Source organism: Rhinatrema bivittatum, chromosome 1 (genome assembly GCF_901001135.1).
Source record: "Rhinatrema bivittatum chromosome 1, aRhiBiv1.1, whole genome shotgun sequence".
Taxonomy (NCBI): domain Eukaryota; kingdom Metazoa; phylum Chordata; class Amphibia; order Gymnophiona; family Rhinatrematidae; genus Rhinatrema; species Rhinatrema bivittatum.
Genome location: NC_042615.1, coordinates 541,320,291 through 541,338,821, shown reverse-complemented (window position 1 = coordinate 541,338,821; position 18,531 = coordinate 541,320,291). Strand labels below are relative to the sequence as shown.

Genomic DNA, 18,531 nt, shown 5'->3' with positions numbered 1-18,531 from the left:
ACATCGGTTTCCAGATAACCAAGAGAATAGGGCGTAGTCCGCCCTATTTTACATTATAACATGGTAACCAAAAAAAAACAAAAACAATTATAACATAAATGTTTTGCTCCTCGGAGAAAACGTGCCACATCCGGATGCGTAGCTAACGCTGCTCCGCCGACCTTATCGTGGAAACAACCGAGAGCTGTCACCTGTACTCATAATGAGCTGCATGAAAGGCCCTTTGCGAGACCAGCCTGCAAGAACGACAAAATATGTGAAACCGAGGCACCAGCAGGAGCCACCCCCTGATCAATACACCACGACTCAAAAATCCCCCAAACTCTGAGATAGGCCAGAGAGGTAGAGGGTTTCCTAGACTGCAAGAGGGTAGCCACAACTGCATCAGAGTAGTCCTTGCTCTTTAGACACTGCCGTTCAAAAGCTATGCCTCTAGACAAAAGCAATCTGCCTCTTCTAAACAAATGTCCCCTGACGAAGAAGGTTCGAGAGGTCTCGCAGCCGGAAGGGTCCTTCCATAACCAGATTGACTAGATCCGCAAACCATGGATGCCTCAGCCATTCTGGAGCTACCAAAATCACCTCCGACGGGTGAGATTCTATGTGCCTCAGCACCTAGCCAATCAGAGGCCATGGAGGAAACACGTACAGTAGAACATTCTTTGGCCAGGCGAGGACCAGGGCATCCAAGCCTTCTGCTCCTGGCTCTCAGCAACGACTGAAGAAACAAGGAGCCTTGGCATTGCGAAACGTTGCCATCAGGTCCATGCTTGGCCTGGACCACCTGTCGCAGATGAGCTTGAACGCCTCTTGAGACAGCTCCCACTCCCCGGGATCGAGCCGGTTGCGACTGAGAAAGTCGGCCTGAACATTGTCGACCCCAGCGATGTGAGAGGCTGCAATGCTGACTAAATGCTGTCCCGCCCAGATTATGAACCGTTGAGCTTCGCTTGCCATCGGACAACTCTTGGTTCCTCCTTGTCAATTGATATAAGCCACTGTAGTCGCATTGATGGACAGGATCCTGACCGACTTCCCTTGCAGACTCAGTCGAAGGGCCTGCAGAGCTAATCGCACTGCTCTGGTCTCTAGACGATTGCTCGACCACTGGGATTCCTCCCTCGACCACTGGCCCTGTACCAATTTCTCCTGACACACCGCTCCCCAGCCGGACAGACTGGCGTCCATGGTGAACACCATCCAATCAGAGACTCCAGGGATACCCCGCGGCTCAAGTTGTCCAGGTTGAGCCACCAATCTAGACTGGAACAAGTAGTCTGTAAGAGGCAGAGGAAGATGAAATTGCTCCGACATCGGGCTTCAACAGAAAAGCAATTCTGATTGCAGAGGTCTCATATGAGCAAAGGCCCAGGGAACTAACTCCTGAGTGGACACCATCGATCCAAGGACCCGCAAATAATCCCAGATTCTGGGAGGATGCTTGGAAACAAATCCCGAACCTGTTCCTGCAGCTTGTTGATGCGGTCCCCAGTCAGAAAAACTCAGCCTTGTCGTGTGTCAAACCAGGCCCCCAGAAATTCCCAGGACTGAGAAGGAATCAAGTGACTCTTGGTGAAGTTGATCACCCATCCGAGTGATTCCAACAGCTGAAGAACCCGATGAACTGTCAAGCGGCAAAGCAACTCCGACTTCGCCCAAATCAGCCAATTGTCCAGATATGGATGAACATAGAATCCTTCCTTCCGGAGCTGCACCGCCACCACAATTATCACTTGGTTAAAGGTCCTGGGTGCTGTGGCCAGGCTGAATGGCAGGGCACGAAACTGAAAGTGGTCTCCTAAGATGGCGAACCTCAGGAATTTCTGGTGGTCGGACCGGATGCCGATGTGCAGATATGCTTCTGTGAGATCTAGAGATGCCAAGAATTCACCTTTGTGCACCGACATGATGACTGATCTCAGAATTTCCATGCGAAACCGTGGAATCCAAAGGTATCTGTTTACTCTTTTTAAGTCGAGAATGGGCTGGAAGATGTCCTCCTTCTTTGGCACCATGAAGTAAATGGAGTAACGGCCCTTTCGCTGTTCCACGAGAGGAGCTTTTACAATTGCTCCAAGTTTGAGGAGACGCTGCAATGTGTCTCGTACCACCTGGCGCTTCTCGACGTAGGAGCATGGGGAGACGAGAAAATGATCTCGGAGGCGCCGAGCAGAATCTAATGCGTAACTGTGCTTTATCACATTGAGGACCCACTGGTCGGAAGTCAAAGTGGCCCATTCCTCGTAAAACTGAGACAGTCTGCCTTCCATCATTGGAGTAGAGGAATGGACCAGCCTCACATCATATTGTGGATTTGACTCCACCGGAGGACTGCTGGGCTCCTGGTCTGCCGAAGTGCCAGCCTCGAAAGGACTGAGACTAGGACTGGTTTCTTCCCAATGGCTGTTGAAAAGAAGATCTGGAAGACCAGGATGAACGAAATCTTCGATTTCCCCGTAAGCACGAGCGAGACGGAAAAGAACCCCTCATCCTCGGCCTATCCTCTGGTAGACGGTGTATCTTGTTCTCACTCAAGGACTGAATCATGTCCTCCAGGTCATTTCAAAAAAGGAGCTTTCCCTTAAAGGGCAAAGAGTCCAATTGAGCTTTGGAGGAAATGTCCACTGACCAATTTCTCAACCAGAGAAGCCTGCAGGCAGAAACCACTGAAACCATTGATCTAGTTGAAGTACGTAAAAGGTCATAAAGGGCATCTGCACTATAAGCGACCTCCTCTTTCAGACATCCCGTTTGCACCGCTTCCTCTTTCATCAGGGAAGTGCTATTTTGCAGTTGATGGACCCAGCGAAGACTTGCCCTCATGGAGAAACTACTACAAATGGTAGATCGGACACCAAGCGCCAACACCTCAAATATCTTTTTGAGCTGCATCTCCAGCTTTCGATCCTGGAAATCTGTGAGCGCCATCGCCCCGTCACAGGGATAGTGGTCATTTTAATGACCGCCGACACCGCCGCAACCACTTTAGGGATGCGGAGAAGGTCTAAGGCCTCTTCTGGCAAGGGAAACAACTTGTCCATTGCCTTACTGACCTTCAAGCCCAGATCAGGAGTATCCCATTCTCAGAACAGCAAATCCATAACAGAAAGATGAAAAAAGAAGGGCTTGGTTGGACCCCCAGGGCCCACTATGATGGGATCCACAAAACCCATCTGTGAATCCTCCTGAGGGGTCTCAATACCCAATTCTTTAAGGATCGCAGGAATTAGTGGGCCCAACTCATCCCTGCGGAACAGATGGACCACCTTTGTGTCATCTCCTTCAACAATTTGAGGACCTCTGTGAGCTGGAGGTAGATCCTGGTCCTCCTCCAGATATTTTCCCTGATGAGACGCCCCGCTAGGCTCCTGATCGTCATGCTCTGAGCACGAATCATCCCACAGATAGGGGGATAAGATCCGAAGCGGTCTCTTAGCCTTCTGATTCCCCGCTCCCGCCGCAGGCCAGGATCTTTTGACACCTTGACTCCCTGAGCCACTGGTCCCCTGGGCCGAACGCCCCTTAGGGCCCTCTCCTGAATGCCTCTGAGCTGCTCTTCTGGCCTTAAAGGCCTTATGCAGCAACAAAACCAATTCAGATGAGAAAGAAGAGGAGGAGTCTGATGCACCCTCAGGGTTCTCCTCCGTCGGCCCAGGTAATTTCTTTGCTGGACAGCCCCCCTTGGGGGCCGTAGGCTGCGGGGAAAATGGAGGGGAAATCCTTCCCCCCTCCGTGGTTCGCGTTGCAGCGTGAAATGTGACCAAAATGGCCTCCGTTCCCGCGCTGAGCAGGAACGGGTCTGAAGGCTGAGGCCGCAAGTGCCCAGACAATGTTGAGCCCCATCGCAGCCGAGAAACAACTCCCCCGACCGCCACCGATGTGCTTTCCCCTCCGGGAAGGCAGGCAGAACATAGCCCGTTGCGCAAAAGGCGCGCATGCGTGTCCCCACAGGCATGGCAGGCCGCCCCTCGAGGCATCGCAAGCTGGCTGAGGAAAAATAAAAAACATTTTTGTGGCGGCAGTGGCAGAGAACAGGCGCCTAAAATCGTAGGAGCACTCTTACTGACATCCACTCTGGGAGGAAAATGGGTCCTGACTGTCCTGGGGTGAGTGAACCGGGCTCCCTAGTATCATCTCCAACTAGGGACCATGCTGGAAACCAGGGTTTTCAACCCCTATGCAGCCGAGCTCGATACCAGGGGGATAGCCCCCTCAGGACCTGCTGACCCTCTGGAAGGCTAAATGTAACTGCTCCTGCCAGCTTCTGACGAAAGGCTTTTTTTTTTTTTTTTTTTAAAGAAACACTACACTAATAAATTAGAAGCCAAATTCCTGACTACCCTTTAACTTTCTTTCTTTCTCTTTTTTTTTTTTTAAACTAGCTACAGACTGTAGGATTTTGCACCTCCACCATCTGCTGGAGACAGAGAAATACTGACGGACTGTAGGTGGCACCTCAGGGTATAGGGCAGAGTCGGTCAAAATTTCTTTGTCTCCATCTGCTGGTGGGGAGGCAGAACCCAGGAGTCTGGACTGATCCGGGTACATACAGGGAAAGTGAATTTCTAGGGAAATTCTGCTCAAAATATTTAAAATTCTGCATCTACACAGAAACATAGAAATGACGGCAGAAGAAGACCAAACGGCCCATCAAGTCTGCCCAGCAAGCTTTCACACTTATTTTTTCTCATATTTATCTGATACTCTTGGCCCTTAGTACCTTTTTGGTTCTATTTCGCTTCCACCCCCGCCATTGCTGTAGAGAGTAGTGCTGGAGCTGCATCTAAGTGAAGTATCTAGCTTAACTGGTTAGGGGTAGTAACTGCCACAATAAGCAAGCTACTCCCACGCTTATTTGTTTACCCAGCCTGTGCAATTCAGTCCTTGTTGGTTGTCTGAATATAATTCCACTTTACTTCATTCCCCCCTGCCGTTGCAGCAGTGAGCTGCGCTGGATATGTATTCCAAGTGAAGTATCAGGCTTAATTGATTTGGGGTAGTAACCGCCGTAACAAGCAAGCTACACCCATGCTTATTTGCTTATCCAGACTATGTAATTCAGTCTGGTTGTTGTCTGAATATAAATTATCTTTTCTTCGTTTAAGTAATAACTTTTTTCTATATTAATTTAAAATGTAATAACTTAAACACTGTCATGTAAATTTTGTTATTTTGACCAATATCAAGTTTGCAGAATTTTTAAGTTTTTGTGTGTAGAATTTGTAATTTTTTTGTGCAGAATTCCCCCAGGAGTACTTAGTGCATCCAGGGGTATGACTGAAATATGTATATGTTACAGTTATGCAAGAATATCTTTCTCATAGGAGTACTAACCAAGTCAATAAATATTCATAAGACTCTTCGGAAAATCCATCTAGGCCAGGTGACTTTTCATTCTTAGCTGCATTTAATGCAATTTCTTATTTCTTGTATAGCAATGGATGCATTTAGACCAGTCAGTTGATTCTGGGTTAGCTTAGGTAGCTCCAGATTATTATAGTAAGAATCAATCCCCTCAAAGTTAACCTCTTCCCCCTTATATAATGACAAGCCGTAAAGCCCGTTAAAACGGGCTACATCCCTCTGTCTCTCACCTCCCCCTCATTCTCTCTCCCCTCACTCTTCACCACCCCCCTCCCCCACCCACTCCTCTCCACCCTCCCTCTCCTCTCACTCAGTCCCCCCTCTCCCTCACTCCCTCCCACTCAGTCCCCCCTCTCCCTCCCTCCCTCCCACTCACTCAGTCCCCCTCTCCCTCCCTCCCTTCACCCACCTCCATTTCCTCCCGGCGCCGTAAGCGCGACTTCCCGCAACCCTCACCCGGCTCCATTAACTCCTCCCGCTCCTGCCGGCAGATCTCGGGGGGGGGGGCGCGGGAGTGACACCCCCCCGAGATCTGCCGGCAGATCTCGGTGGGGGGGCGCGGGAGTGACACCCCCCCCCGAGATCTGCTGGCAGATCTGGGGAGGAGAAGCAGCGGCACCGCGCGCGCGCGCGCGGCGCCGCTGCTTCTCCTCCCGCTCCTGCGGCCCCACCGCCATTTTTTTTTTCTGATCGACATCCTTGCCCGCACATGCGCAGTAGAGCTGCGCTCTACTGCGCATTTGCGGGCCGTCGGTCACAGGCCATTTATAAGGTAGATTCATAGTATTTGTGAAAGATTTCCAATATGTCTTTACTTGGGTTAAAGATCTTGCCTTCAGTGTCTTTAAATGTAGAAATAAATTTAGCTTCTTCCAGAAAATCTTATCAAATCATGAGAATTATTGTCATCAATCTGCCAAATTTATTGTCAGAGTGAAATAACAAATGAGGTTGATTTTCAAAAGGTTTGTCTGGGTATGATTTACCTGCTCCTCAGCTAAATTTTGTCCTGGTAACTTTGCACCTGGACAAAATTTAGCTGGATACTTAGAGACAGTAATGGATGCTTTCTGGAGGCATAGCTATATTTTTGTCTGGTTGATAAAATAGTTGCCCTATAGTTACCCAGGTATATTGAGTGCCAGACTTATCCAGCTAAGTGCCACTGAATAACTGAGTAAAGATAGCTTGAGTATCTTTCCTGCTCACCAGCCTGCTGAATATTAACCTCTGTTGTCAGTGTGCTGATGAAGTAAAGTGTTAAATGGTGACCACGTCACCAGAAATTTCCATCTATTTGCCCAGGTAGATTGCATAGCCAAAGTAGTTTTATCTTTTTTTTTTTTTAGCTATCTCTCCAGTTTCACAATATTTTTAGTTGCTTCCTTCCTCTTTCCAATTGTAACATATAAGCATTTAAACATTGCTAGATTTAATTAACAAACTAAGCGTTAAGGAGCATGAAACCTTTCTTAAGAGATCCTCATTCTCCTCCAGTGCAAAATATTTTTTAAAAAGTTGTTTAAAAGCAAAAGATAAAAAATATCCCACGAGCTTGCTCGCAATATATCATTTGAGAATTGAGCCCTGAATATGCAAAATATCAAGTTGCTATAGTTATCCAAAATGACTTGCCATTTGGTAGCCTACATAAAATGAATCTCAGTCCAGTTCCCACATTACTAAAACCTGCCAGCAGTATCTAGTACCATTATGGGCAATCTCAGCAAAGAAATCAAAAACTGAACAGGCATGGGGACTTAATGACCCTCTCATCCTTAGAGGTGGTGTCTCAAGGGACAGTGACTGCCGCTCCCAGTGTTGTACCTCTTCGGTGCACAACTGGAGGACTTTGCTTTCTGGTGCTGAATATCTGGCACTTTTCACAAGTACTAAATCCATATAAGGTTTCTTAAATATGCAAAGACTGCTCACCTGTGAATCCATTTGCACAGATACAGTGATAAGCATCAATCCCATTGACACAAGTTCCCTTATTGAGGCAGGGGTCGGAGCTACATTCATTTATATCTTCTTCACACAGCTGGCCTAGAAAATGCAATTAGTTTCCTTATCATGAACGTTATTAATTGATACAATTTTGCCACAAATCATTTAGAACTGACCTTATATATAAAGATCTATGCAATAAAATATGAAAGCCCATACAGTATTTTCAAGAAAGATAGTACTGTTGGTCATTTATTTCTTTATTATTTCTTTCTTTATTTGAGTGTTTTATATACCGTCCTCTATCTCAGAAATTTGCACACTTATTTTTATATACAAGTGTAAGTCCACTCTGGTGTGCATAGCCTGAACAGCTGGGGCCATAAAAGAATTTATAAGTTCTTTGGGGCAGGGACCCCGGCCAGCTGTAGACACTGTCTCTTTTCTCCCCAAGGCGAGGTTCCTTTGTTGGTTGGGGGGGGGGGGGGAGTTATCTTTCAAGGCCCCAAGTGCTAAGGGTATCTTCTTTAAGTCTGCGGAGTACCCCATAAGGAAGTTCAAACTGTGGGCTCATGGTGCAAAAACCACTCCAGACGTCGAGGTGGTGACCAAATCAAAGTTTATTTTCAGATAATAAATAGTGTAGTGGCACAATCCACTTTGGCATTAGCTCCACAGGTAAGGTTAACTTGATTAAAGTTCCTTTTCTAAATCTATGCGAGAGATTTCCTCACATGGACCACAGGTATCTCCACCCTCCAGGGTGTGGAATAGTGAAGGCCTTGGATAGAGAAAGTTCCCCTTTTTAGATGGCCGGGATCCCCTTCAACCCCGGATGACAATAGATAAAACAGTCTTGGCTCAGAGATTTGAAAATCATCTTCTCTCCCCAAGGGTGAAGACTGTGTGGATATCCTCATTGATGACAAAAAAGTTCCTACTCACAGTTTAAGTCCCCTGGATTGGTTTTCTAGTATCTGAATCCCTGATGGGTATGCATCCTTCTCAAACAGCAGCTCCCGATGTTCCCTTCAGGTAGGAAGGGGCAGCCAAACCCTTCCTCCTGAGTCGCAAAGCAAAGTCTCTTCCCTTATAAAGCAATGACCACCAGAGGGTGCTAGCACTGGATCACCACCTCCTCCGTCCTCATCGAGGTGTAGAGGGGCAGGTCTTCCCTAACCTGGCCATCCCCAAAAACAGGGTTCCCCAGTCTCTGAGTCCAGGTGGTACACAGGGTTTCACCAAGTCTCCTACCAAGAAAATTTTAAAACGCCCAAAAATATATTCAGAGGAATGGCCTAACCAGCTAGTGAGCAGAGTGGCAGGAAATCCTTCCGACCTTGGTCAGATTCCACAGGCAGGGCCTGAAAAATACAAATTAGATTAAGTTCCTTAACTACCTCCTAATTCTCCAAAAACCATAAAGGACTGCCCACAGACTCCCACTATGGGGCTGCTTAAAAAACCTCTCAGGGGGACGGCCAATCCAGAGACCTCAAAAGGAAGTGCTGCATGGGAATGGTATCCTCCCCCTCACTGACCTGCCTGCTCTAGCTTGAAAATAGGACTTACCCAGGGCTTACTGGTAACCAAATATGGCTATCGGTTACAAGTTTTCAGTTCAGACAGGTAAATGCATTAACAAAACTATGTACTTAGCAAAATGCTTGAATTAATTGGCCCCTGAATATCTTTTCCAACAGCTGTTCACCTGCTCTCCCATGAGGGAACTTTGATTCTCTCAACAGGCCCTTCTATATTTCCCTCCACTGACTTCCCAAACCTGTCCTGGGGGACCCCCAACCAGCTAGATTTTCAGGATATCCCCAATGAATATGCATGAGATAGATTTGTATACACTGCCTCCGTTACATGCAGATCTATCTCATGCATATTCATTGCGGATATCCTGAAAACCCAACTGGTGGAGGGTTCTCCAGGACAAGTTTGGGAACCTCTGAGCTAGACGAACATGCATGAGCTTTTACACATTTGGCTGCTTTTCACCCAAAATATGGAACATAAACTCTAGTGCTGTGCCTGAAAATTTGTTACCTCACCTTCCTCAAAGAAATCAATGTTTGGCTTCCCTTATACCCGGGGAGAGGAAGTGAGGGCTGCCCAAAGAACCCCCACCCCATAAGCTGTTTCCTCCCGTGCCAGTTCATCAAGCCAGTAATGCTTCTCAAAAGAATTCAGAGATGACCATGTGGCCACCCTGCAAATACCTCCACCCATGACATCGACTGCGCCCTGATGGAACGTGCACACAGCAAATCCGTAGGTTTCTTGCTCCTGAGCGAAAAAGCTGAGTCAATAGTCTCCTTTATCAAGCAAGCGGGGGTAGCCTTAGAGGCTGCTTCTCCCTTACATGGACCGCCGAACAGGACAAGCAATTTGTCGGACTTGCGAAAAGTGTTCGTAACCTCTAAGTACCGCAGAATTAAGTCTCTGCATGTCCAAACAACTGAGGGGCCAACACTCGGATCCACAGTCCTCTTGGGAAAACGCTGGGAGAGAAATCATCTGATTGATATGAGAAACAGAATTCACCTTAAGGAGGAACGTCGGTACGGGCCAAAAAGACATCACACTGGACGAGATCATCAAGAAGGGATCCCTGCAAGACAAGGCCTGCAACTCCGAGACCTGCTGCACGGAACAAACAGCATCAAGAAGTGCTGTCTTCAGTGACAGATCCTTCAACAAAGCCTGTTTTAAAGGCTCAAAAATGACCCCTGTCAGAGTTTTCAGCACCAAATTAAGATCCCACGGAGGCACAATGGGCTAAAAAGAGGAACACATCCGGATGTTCCGCTAAGGAACCAGCCCCCAATGGATCCCGGTAGCATGAGATGGCTGCCAATTGTACCATTAAGGAATTCAAGGCAAGCCCTTTGTCTAGGCAGGTCTGGAGAAAGGCCAGAACACTAGAAACACTGGCCCACCAGGAAGACTCTGACCTGGAACCACAAAATTGCGCAAACAACCTCCATTGGTTTAACCCTGCAGTAGTTATGGCTGCAAACTTTTAAGATCTCTGTTTTTTTGGCCTCTCATTATTTTGGCGCAAACTGCTTATCAGTACAGGTTGAAGGACCACTTCCATTGAAGTGGGGATTTACAGAGAATTTATCTGTTATTTTAGACTGTGTAGTCATCGCTGCCAGAGATGGGTCTCTCGAGCTCAAGACAGGTCTGAACAACTTGCTGGCCACACAGGATCTGGTGCAAAGATTTTTGTTCCAAAGTGTTCTGATGTCAAAGGAGCTACATCATCACCTTTGTAGTTTATTAAGTGCCTTAAGATCAATGCAGCGAGATGTTGTGGTAATTATCTTTTGGGAGTGGGGGTCCCTACTCACACTTAATGACCTCCACTACTCTTACGAGAGGGGGATTTGGGAGCAAGGGGGGGGAGGAGAGGGGAGGGTTAAGGGGGATTTCCCTAGGATTTTTGTGGGGAATTCTTTTTTGAAGATACCATCCTTCAGAATATTTATTAATAAAGGCTACGGATCTGTGGAGTCTGACGCTGTTGCAGATGCTGGGTCACATGACTGAAGGCAGACCCAGACCTAGGCTGGGGGAGGGGGGCGGGGTCTGGGATGCAATCAAGTATTTTCATCCTGTATAATATATCTGACTCATTTCAAAACATAAATGAATAATTCGGTAGTATGTTATATAACTTGGAATGTGGCAGGCTTTGGTTCCATAGTTAAGTGGTGGTAAAATCCTCCAGGCCTTACAAAGAGCAAAGGCAGATAAATCAATGTTACAAGAAACCCACCTAACACAAAATGAGCACCAGAAACTTAAAAGGCAGTGGGTAGGAGAAATCGATTCTGCTCAGACAAGATCATGGAAAGCAGGACTAGTTATTTTGGTGGGGAAAAAAATACCTTTTCAAGTAAATAAGATTGCAGAAGACCCAGAAGGAAGATATGTACTGATAACAGGTATGCTTTATAGGTGCCCTATAGTCCTAGCTAATCTGTATGCTCCAAAGTCCATGATCATAGTTTCTTTATTAAGATATTTGCTATTTAGGCTGCATTTGATCAAACAACCCTGTTAACTGGAGGGGATTTTAATTGTTTGCATGATCCTGTATTGGACAAAACAGCTCCAGGAATAGGGCAAAGCCAGAAGAAATTACTGGATATACCATACTTATGTCAAAATTTGGATCTTGTAAATGTTTGGAGGGTATTATGCGCTATGTCCCAAGAATACCCTCATGTTTCAAGAGCACATACCACGTGTTTACGTTAGGATTGCCTACTAAAAAACAGTGCTGCATTCTCCCAAGTGAGCAGAGTGGAAATAAAGACTGCGTCCCTCTTGGATCATTCTATGGTGTGGGTGGAGGCAGAGGGTTTTCGTCCCCCTGACTTTCATAAGACTTAAGTTTCAGAGATTATTTAATAAAGTGTTGGGAGGCGTTTGTGGAGTCGAACGAGGGGGCTAAAAGAAAACCCAGTGCTCTACTGGGAAACTGCCAAAGCAGTGTTAAAAGGATATATCTCCTTTGTGGCATCTAGGCAGAAAGCTATTAGTCCGGATATCTTAAATTTAAAACACCAATTGCAAAAAAAGAAAGGCATCACATGAGCAGAATCTTGGTAATAGTAATAAAACTAGGTTTCTAGAAGCCCAAACTGTCCTTAATACCTTACTCCTTGAAAAAGCAAAACAGGGTTTGATGTATTATCAATATAATTAATTTTACTACGGTAACAAAGAGGGGAAACTGTTGGCAAACATCACAAAAATGTGGAGTGGCCCTTGGTTTATAATGACCATGAGTATGGCCTAAGATCAATTAGTACAACTAATACAGAAATATATAGTTTTCACTTATTAAGGTCAATTATATTCAGCTCAGCCGCCAGACCCTGTAAAAGTCTGAGATTAACTGGTGATTGGTTTACCTAGACAGAGGACCAGATTTGAATCATCCTATCCAAGCGCTGGAACTTCAGACAGGCATCTAGAAGGTGCAATTTATGAAATCCCCAGGCCCATATGGTTTTCTGGCAGAGTTTTACAAACTATTGTTGAATCAACTCCTCCTTCCACTGGGAAATATGGAAGAGGAATTCACAACAGTAGCCTTACCACCTTTCTTCTCTAATAAGGTGCATATTACTATAATTTTAAAATCATGGAAGGATCCGGAGTGCCCAGGGTCTCACAGACCAAGTTCCCCATTAAATTTTGATACTTATAGCAAAAACCATGGCAGACAGGCTGGAGAAATATCTACCAACTTTGACAGGTGAGGCACAGGTAGGCTTTGTAAAAGATAGAAGCTCAGTATTAAATGTGCTACTAACCTCGAAGGAAACCAATACTTGGCACAAGACTCCCTCTCTTATGTTGAGTTTTGAAAACCGAAAATGCCTTTGACATGGTAGATTGGATTTTTATGAAGAAAACTCTGCGCACATTTGGTATAATGGGCTATTTTTTGCAGGTTGTACAGGCTCTATATTGCAGAACCTTAGCCTCAGTAATGGTACATGGGTCGCTCTCTGAACCATTCCAGATAAATTGAGGGAAAAGGCAGGGATGCCTGATATCTCCAGCCCTTTTCTTACCATCCTTACTCTTCTTAAGAAGATCTTAGATAATACTAGTATTAAGAAAGTCACTACTGGCCCACGGGTCACTTGTAAATTTAAAGTAACCCCTTTGCGGATGATATCCTACTCCGCATTACAGATCTGGTCCCTTCTTTTGAGCATTTAATAATGGAATTTAAGGAGTATGGTATATTGGCAGAACTTACAGTGAACCTGAACAAATCTGAGGCCTTAGCAATGCAGGACATGACAGTGATTGTTTGGGCCATCATTTCCAATGAAATGGGCAGGGAAATCGATAAGGTATTTAGGCATTAATATTTACAAAAATGTAACCCAGTTGCATAGGGTTAACTATACGAGACTATATGATGACACTAAACAATTGCTTTCCAACTGGGGAGATTTATCTCTCTCATTGGTAGGATGGGCCAATTTATTCCACATGATATTTTTGCCAAATTGGCTGTACTTGCTTCAAACATTACCGCTTTAAATATCTTACTGCTAAAAATATAAGCAAAATAGAATCATTGGTCCGGCTCTTCCTGTGGAGACATCAAAAACTGCATATTGCTTTATCTACTCTGATGTAGTAATGGGAAGAGGGAGAAATAGGTCTAGCAAATTTGAGGTGATATAATGTGGCGTGTCTACTCAGGCATATAGGGGACTGAGTAATAAATACTTCATTTTACACCTCCTGAGGTCTGGAACAAGAGCTGTTTTTCCCTTTAGACCTCAGATTTCTTTTGCACGGCACTGCTTCTCAGCTCCCAGAGCGAATCCAATAGAGTGAACTGATTAGACTGCTTCTCAAAGCTTGGCGATGGGTCTGCCTTCAACTGAAATTGAATTACAGGATTTCTCACTTTCTCCCTATTGCAGGAAATTTGAATTTCCAACTGGGAATGCGATCGGCTATTTTTACAAAATGGGCCTCATTAGGCTTACAAACTGTGCGGCATCTTTTGGAAACAATGTTCAAGATGGTTGTTTTTCGTGTGTCGCAAGACACTTTTAATTTGGAGCAAAAGCATTTCTTTGCTTACCTGCAAGCTAGGCCTATGAGTGCTCCAAAATATGCAAGGTCTTAAGCAGGACAATAGATAATTTCTCTTAGACCTTTTTGACCAGGAAGATCCTTCTTGCCACAGTTTTTTGGGATTTTATACATTTTTTTTAAAAAACCTCTCATAAATCCGTTGATTATCAGTCTGAAAGAAGCCATTGGTGGGGCTGAGTTGGTTATTGATCTCACGGGTAAAAATTATGTGAACTATTTTAAACATCTTAAACTCATTAGCAATATGGATTTGAAAGAAAACCAATATACATTTTTACTATGTTTTATATCCCGCAGAAACACACTGAAGATATGTGTCTGACCGTGTCGGACTTGTATACAAAATGTGGCAAAAGCCATAGGCACTCTTGGCCATCAATTCTGGACATGTCCCAAAATCCAGAGTTTTTGGCAGAAAGTTTTGGAATTGATCTTTTCTGTTACTGGAACACGGATGCCTTTAGTTGTAGGGATGGTATTTTTTGATCTACGCACAGTGCCCTTTCACAGTAGATTTGTATGACTATGATGTAGAAAGGTGTTTCTATTTACAAAGAAAGCAGTTTTGCAGACATGGCTAGTGCCTGAGTCACCTATAATAACACAGTTAAGGAATGTCATCTTTCGTTTCTGCCTTATGGAAAAATGTATATTTAAATATGATATGTCAAAAACCAAGACTGCATTTTTGTGAACTTGGAGTATGTGTATTTGCAATCGCTGCCACATCAAGCTCTAAGCAGATTGCACCAGGTAGTGAAAAGGACATATGTTTTATTTTTTCTGAAGGATGGTAATAGTTTGGGGATGGGAAAGAGTATGGGAGGGGGTGGGGGGAGGTACATTTCTGGGATGTCCTTGGCAATGGATAAGAACTCACCGTTGCTGAGATTGTTTATTTAATGTTGCAAAAAAAATGAAATAAAAAGATCGGAACATAAAAAGTAACGCATTTCAGCATACGTGCACAAGTTACACTCTCTGAAGAAGAGTGGCAAGTAAATCTCTGCACATAAACGGCCACTTGCCTGCAAATTTTCAAAGCAAACTTATGTACAGACGTTTTCATTGAAAATCCTCGGTAAAGTCTGCTTGTACAGTTTACATGCAGATTTTACCGCTGTGCGGGGAGTCATCAAAGTATCCTCCTTATGCATGCATCATTTATACCCCATGTATCTCACCTGCAATCTACCTCGTATCTGTATGAATGTGTCACTTAGGCGCTCAATTTTTTTTTTTTTTGGGGGGGGGGGGAGTAGGACTTTCCCTCTTTGTACCTAATACACCTTGTGCCTACCCTTAGAAAAAAGAATGGAATATCAAATATTTTTAAATAAATAAACTAAGTGCGCTGATGCCTATAATACATGCACATCTCATTCCAGTACTTGAACTTTGGTTTTGCTCCCCTTGGAAAATGACGTCTGCTGAATATATCCCACTTAACATGGCACACGCATTTCTCAGGAATACCAACTGTCTTACAATAAACTTCCTTCAACTGACAGGGGATGTTAAAATATTGGCCAACATTTGTTAAACTAATTTTCTTCCAAAAAAGTAGGAGTCACTGGCTGGGCAAGGAAATTCATTAGGTGATCATTAGTTCAAAAAGGCATGGGGTAAACACACCTAGGATTGGAATAAAGCATTGGGGGTAACCTTCACGAAGAGGCAGTTACAACCCTGAATATGTTGCTGGGCAGATTGGACGGGCCATTTCTGCGTTTTTTGTAATGCTGTCATTTACTATGTTACTATGATCAAAAGTGGATCAGAGGAACAGCAAAAGGACAACTACCATTACTTATCATTTCTATAGCACTACTAAATGTGTACAGAGCAGGAGAACATCTCCTGTTCCTGAAAGCCATATTCAGGCCCGTGCATCTTCTTAGCTCTTCCCTATCCACTGATAACCAAGATATGGAGAAGCAGTAACGACAGAAAAATCATTTTACAAGCAACAGAAATCTGGCAAAGTTCCTGCCATGATATCTGCATAGAATTATTTATATCACTGTGTTCAGTAGAGATGTGAATCGTATCCTCGATCGTCTTAACGATCGATTTCGGCTGGGAGGGGGAGGGAATCGTATCGTCGCCGTTTGGGTGTTTAGAGTATCGTGAAAATCGTTAAAATCGTGAACCGGCACACTAAAACCCCCTAAAACCCACCCCCGACCCTTTAAATTAAATCCCCCACCCTCCCGAAACCCCCGCAAATGCCTTAAATTACCTGGGGGTCCAGTGGCGGTCCGTAGCTAAATCGGGGGAAGGGGGAGGGCAGGAAAACCGGCACACTAAAACACCCTAAAACCCACCCCCGACCCTTTAAATTAAATCCCCCACCCTCCCGAACCCCCCCAAATGCCTTAAATTACCTGGGGGTCCAGCGGCGGTCCGCAGCTAAATCGGGGGAAGGGGGAGGGCAGGAAAACCGGCACACTAAAACACCCTAAAACCCACCCCCGACCCTTTAAATTAAATCCCCCACCCTCCCGAACCTCCCCCCAAATGCCTTAAATTACCTGGGGGTCCAGTGGCGGTCCGGAACGGTCTCCTGCAATTGAATCGTGTTGTCTTCAGCCGGCGCCATTCTGCACCGCCATTTTGCAAAATGGCGGCGCAAAATGGCGGCGGCCATAGACCAACACGATTCGACTGCAGGAGGTCATTCCGGACCCCCGCTGGACTTTTGGCAAGTCTTGTGGGGGTCAGGAGGCCCCCCAAGCTGGCCAAAAGTCCCTGGGGATCCAGCGGGGGTCCGGGAGCGATCTCCTGCCGCGAATCATTTTCTGTACAGAAAATGGCGCCGGCAGGAGATCGACTGCAGGAGGTCATTCAGCGGGGGTTCCAGACCCCGGCTGAATGACCTCCTGCAGTCGATCTCCTGCCGGCGCCATTTTCCGTACGGAAAACGATTCACGGCAGGAGATCGCTCCCGGACCCCCGCTGGACCCCCAGGGACTTTTGGCCAGCTTGGGGGGCCTCCTGACCCCCACAAGACTTGCCAAAAGTCCAGCGGGGGTCCGGAACGACCTCCTGCAGTCGAATCGTGTTGGTCTATGGCCGCCGCCATTTTGCAAAATGGTGGCGCAGAATGGCGCCGGCTGAAGACAACACGATTCAATTGCAGGAGGCCGTTCCGGACCGCCGCTGGACCCCCAGGTAATTTAAGGCATTTGGGGGGGGTTCGGGAGGGTGGGGGATTTAATTTAAAGGGTCGGGGGTGGGTTTTAGGGTGTTTTAGAGTGCCAGTTTTCCTGCCCTCCCCCTTCCCCCGATTTACGATTTTTTGACGATAAATCGGGGGAATTGGTATTGTATCGTGGCCCTAACGATTTTTGACGATTTAAAATATATCGGACGATATTTTAAATCATCAAAAAACGATTCACATCCCTAGTGTTCAGTCAGGGCAAGATTCACTACCATTCTTGATCCTAAACTAGACTGAGTGATATAGAAGAAGTTAGAAACTTCTTTCTGAAATCCCACTCCTACCATCTCAGTCTGCTTGATGCATTGCTTTCTTCAAGACAGTCATTATGCAGTAACTGCAATGCAATTACCAAAACACAGGCAATACATTCACCTTGCACAATTTTTAGACAAGAATGTATTTATCTGCATTTAGAGTATTTGTTTGCAAATGTTTCATTTGTGCTGAGTGTACTTGAGCTATAAAATACTTCTATTACACATTAGAGTTGCATGGGTAAAACCAGACAAATGCTATAATAAAATGAAGTTATTGGCACCAGATCCTTAGTCATGTACATTAATTCTCTGAGTTGCAGTTTCATGTTAAACAGACGTCTCTTGTGGTTTCCTCTGCTTTAGGAAGACATTTCTCAGGAAATCTGCAACCACAGAACTGTTGGAAAATAAATCCCGCTAAAAAGTTTGGATATTTTATTTGTATCACAAATGACAAAACCAAGCAAACTATATAAACCTCAATTATCCAAAACAAAGTTCAAACCACTAAACAGAGATGCAAATAAGAAAGATAAACTGAGTGTTGGGATGCTGTCTGGGGAATGGGTTTTACCCTGCCAATGGAGCACAATGAAAGAAACTCAGTCTAGATTGACATGTCTCCTTAGAGAGTTGTGAGAGCTCATATCCAGTAATGATATCATGGTCATGTTCACATGTTGAAATATATGAAACTATCCCTAGGGTGCAAAGTCATAATGAAGGAGATTGAAACAGACTTTTACCTGTGTAGCCTGATGGGCACTGGCATGTAAACTCCCCAATACCATCTTTGCAAACTCCATTGTTCTGACAAGGGAGTGATTTACATTCATCAATATCAGTTTCACACTTTGAGCCTGGAAGACATCACAGAGGATTATCACACTTGATCATATGATGAAACACAATGTAATACAACTTAAAATCACTGGGATATATATATATTCAAAACATTTACGCATGTAAAACTGGAAGTTACGGGCATATGCAGCATGTGCCTGCGTAACTAGTGTTTCGCAAGAGCCTGCAGTCTGCATATACTAGCAGTGTCGTGTGTAAATATGAAAGGAT

At 45.1% G+C, this 18,531-nt stretch overlaps 1 protein-coding gene across 1 annotated transcript in view; it reads right to left on the bottom strand.

Annotated features, from left to right (window-relative positions):
• Positions 1 to 18,531, bottom strand: part of SVEP1 (sushi, von Willebrand factor type A, EGF and pentraxin domain containing 1) — a 534,033-nt gene that overhangs the window by 223,776 nt on the left and 291,726 nt on the right. The window contains exons 22-23 of the mRNA XM_029614894.1: positions 18,204 to 18,317; positions 7,300 to 7,413 (exon numbers count right to left, since the gene is read on the bottom strand). Of these exons, the coding sequence (XP_029470754.1) occupies positions 7,300 to 7,413; positions 18,204 to 18,317 (228 nt within the window). The remainder of the gene's footprint in view (positions 1 to 7,299; positions 7,414 to 18,203; positions 18,318 to 18,531) is intronic.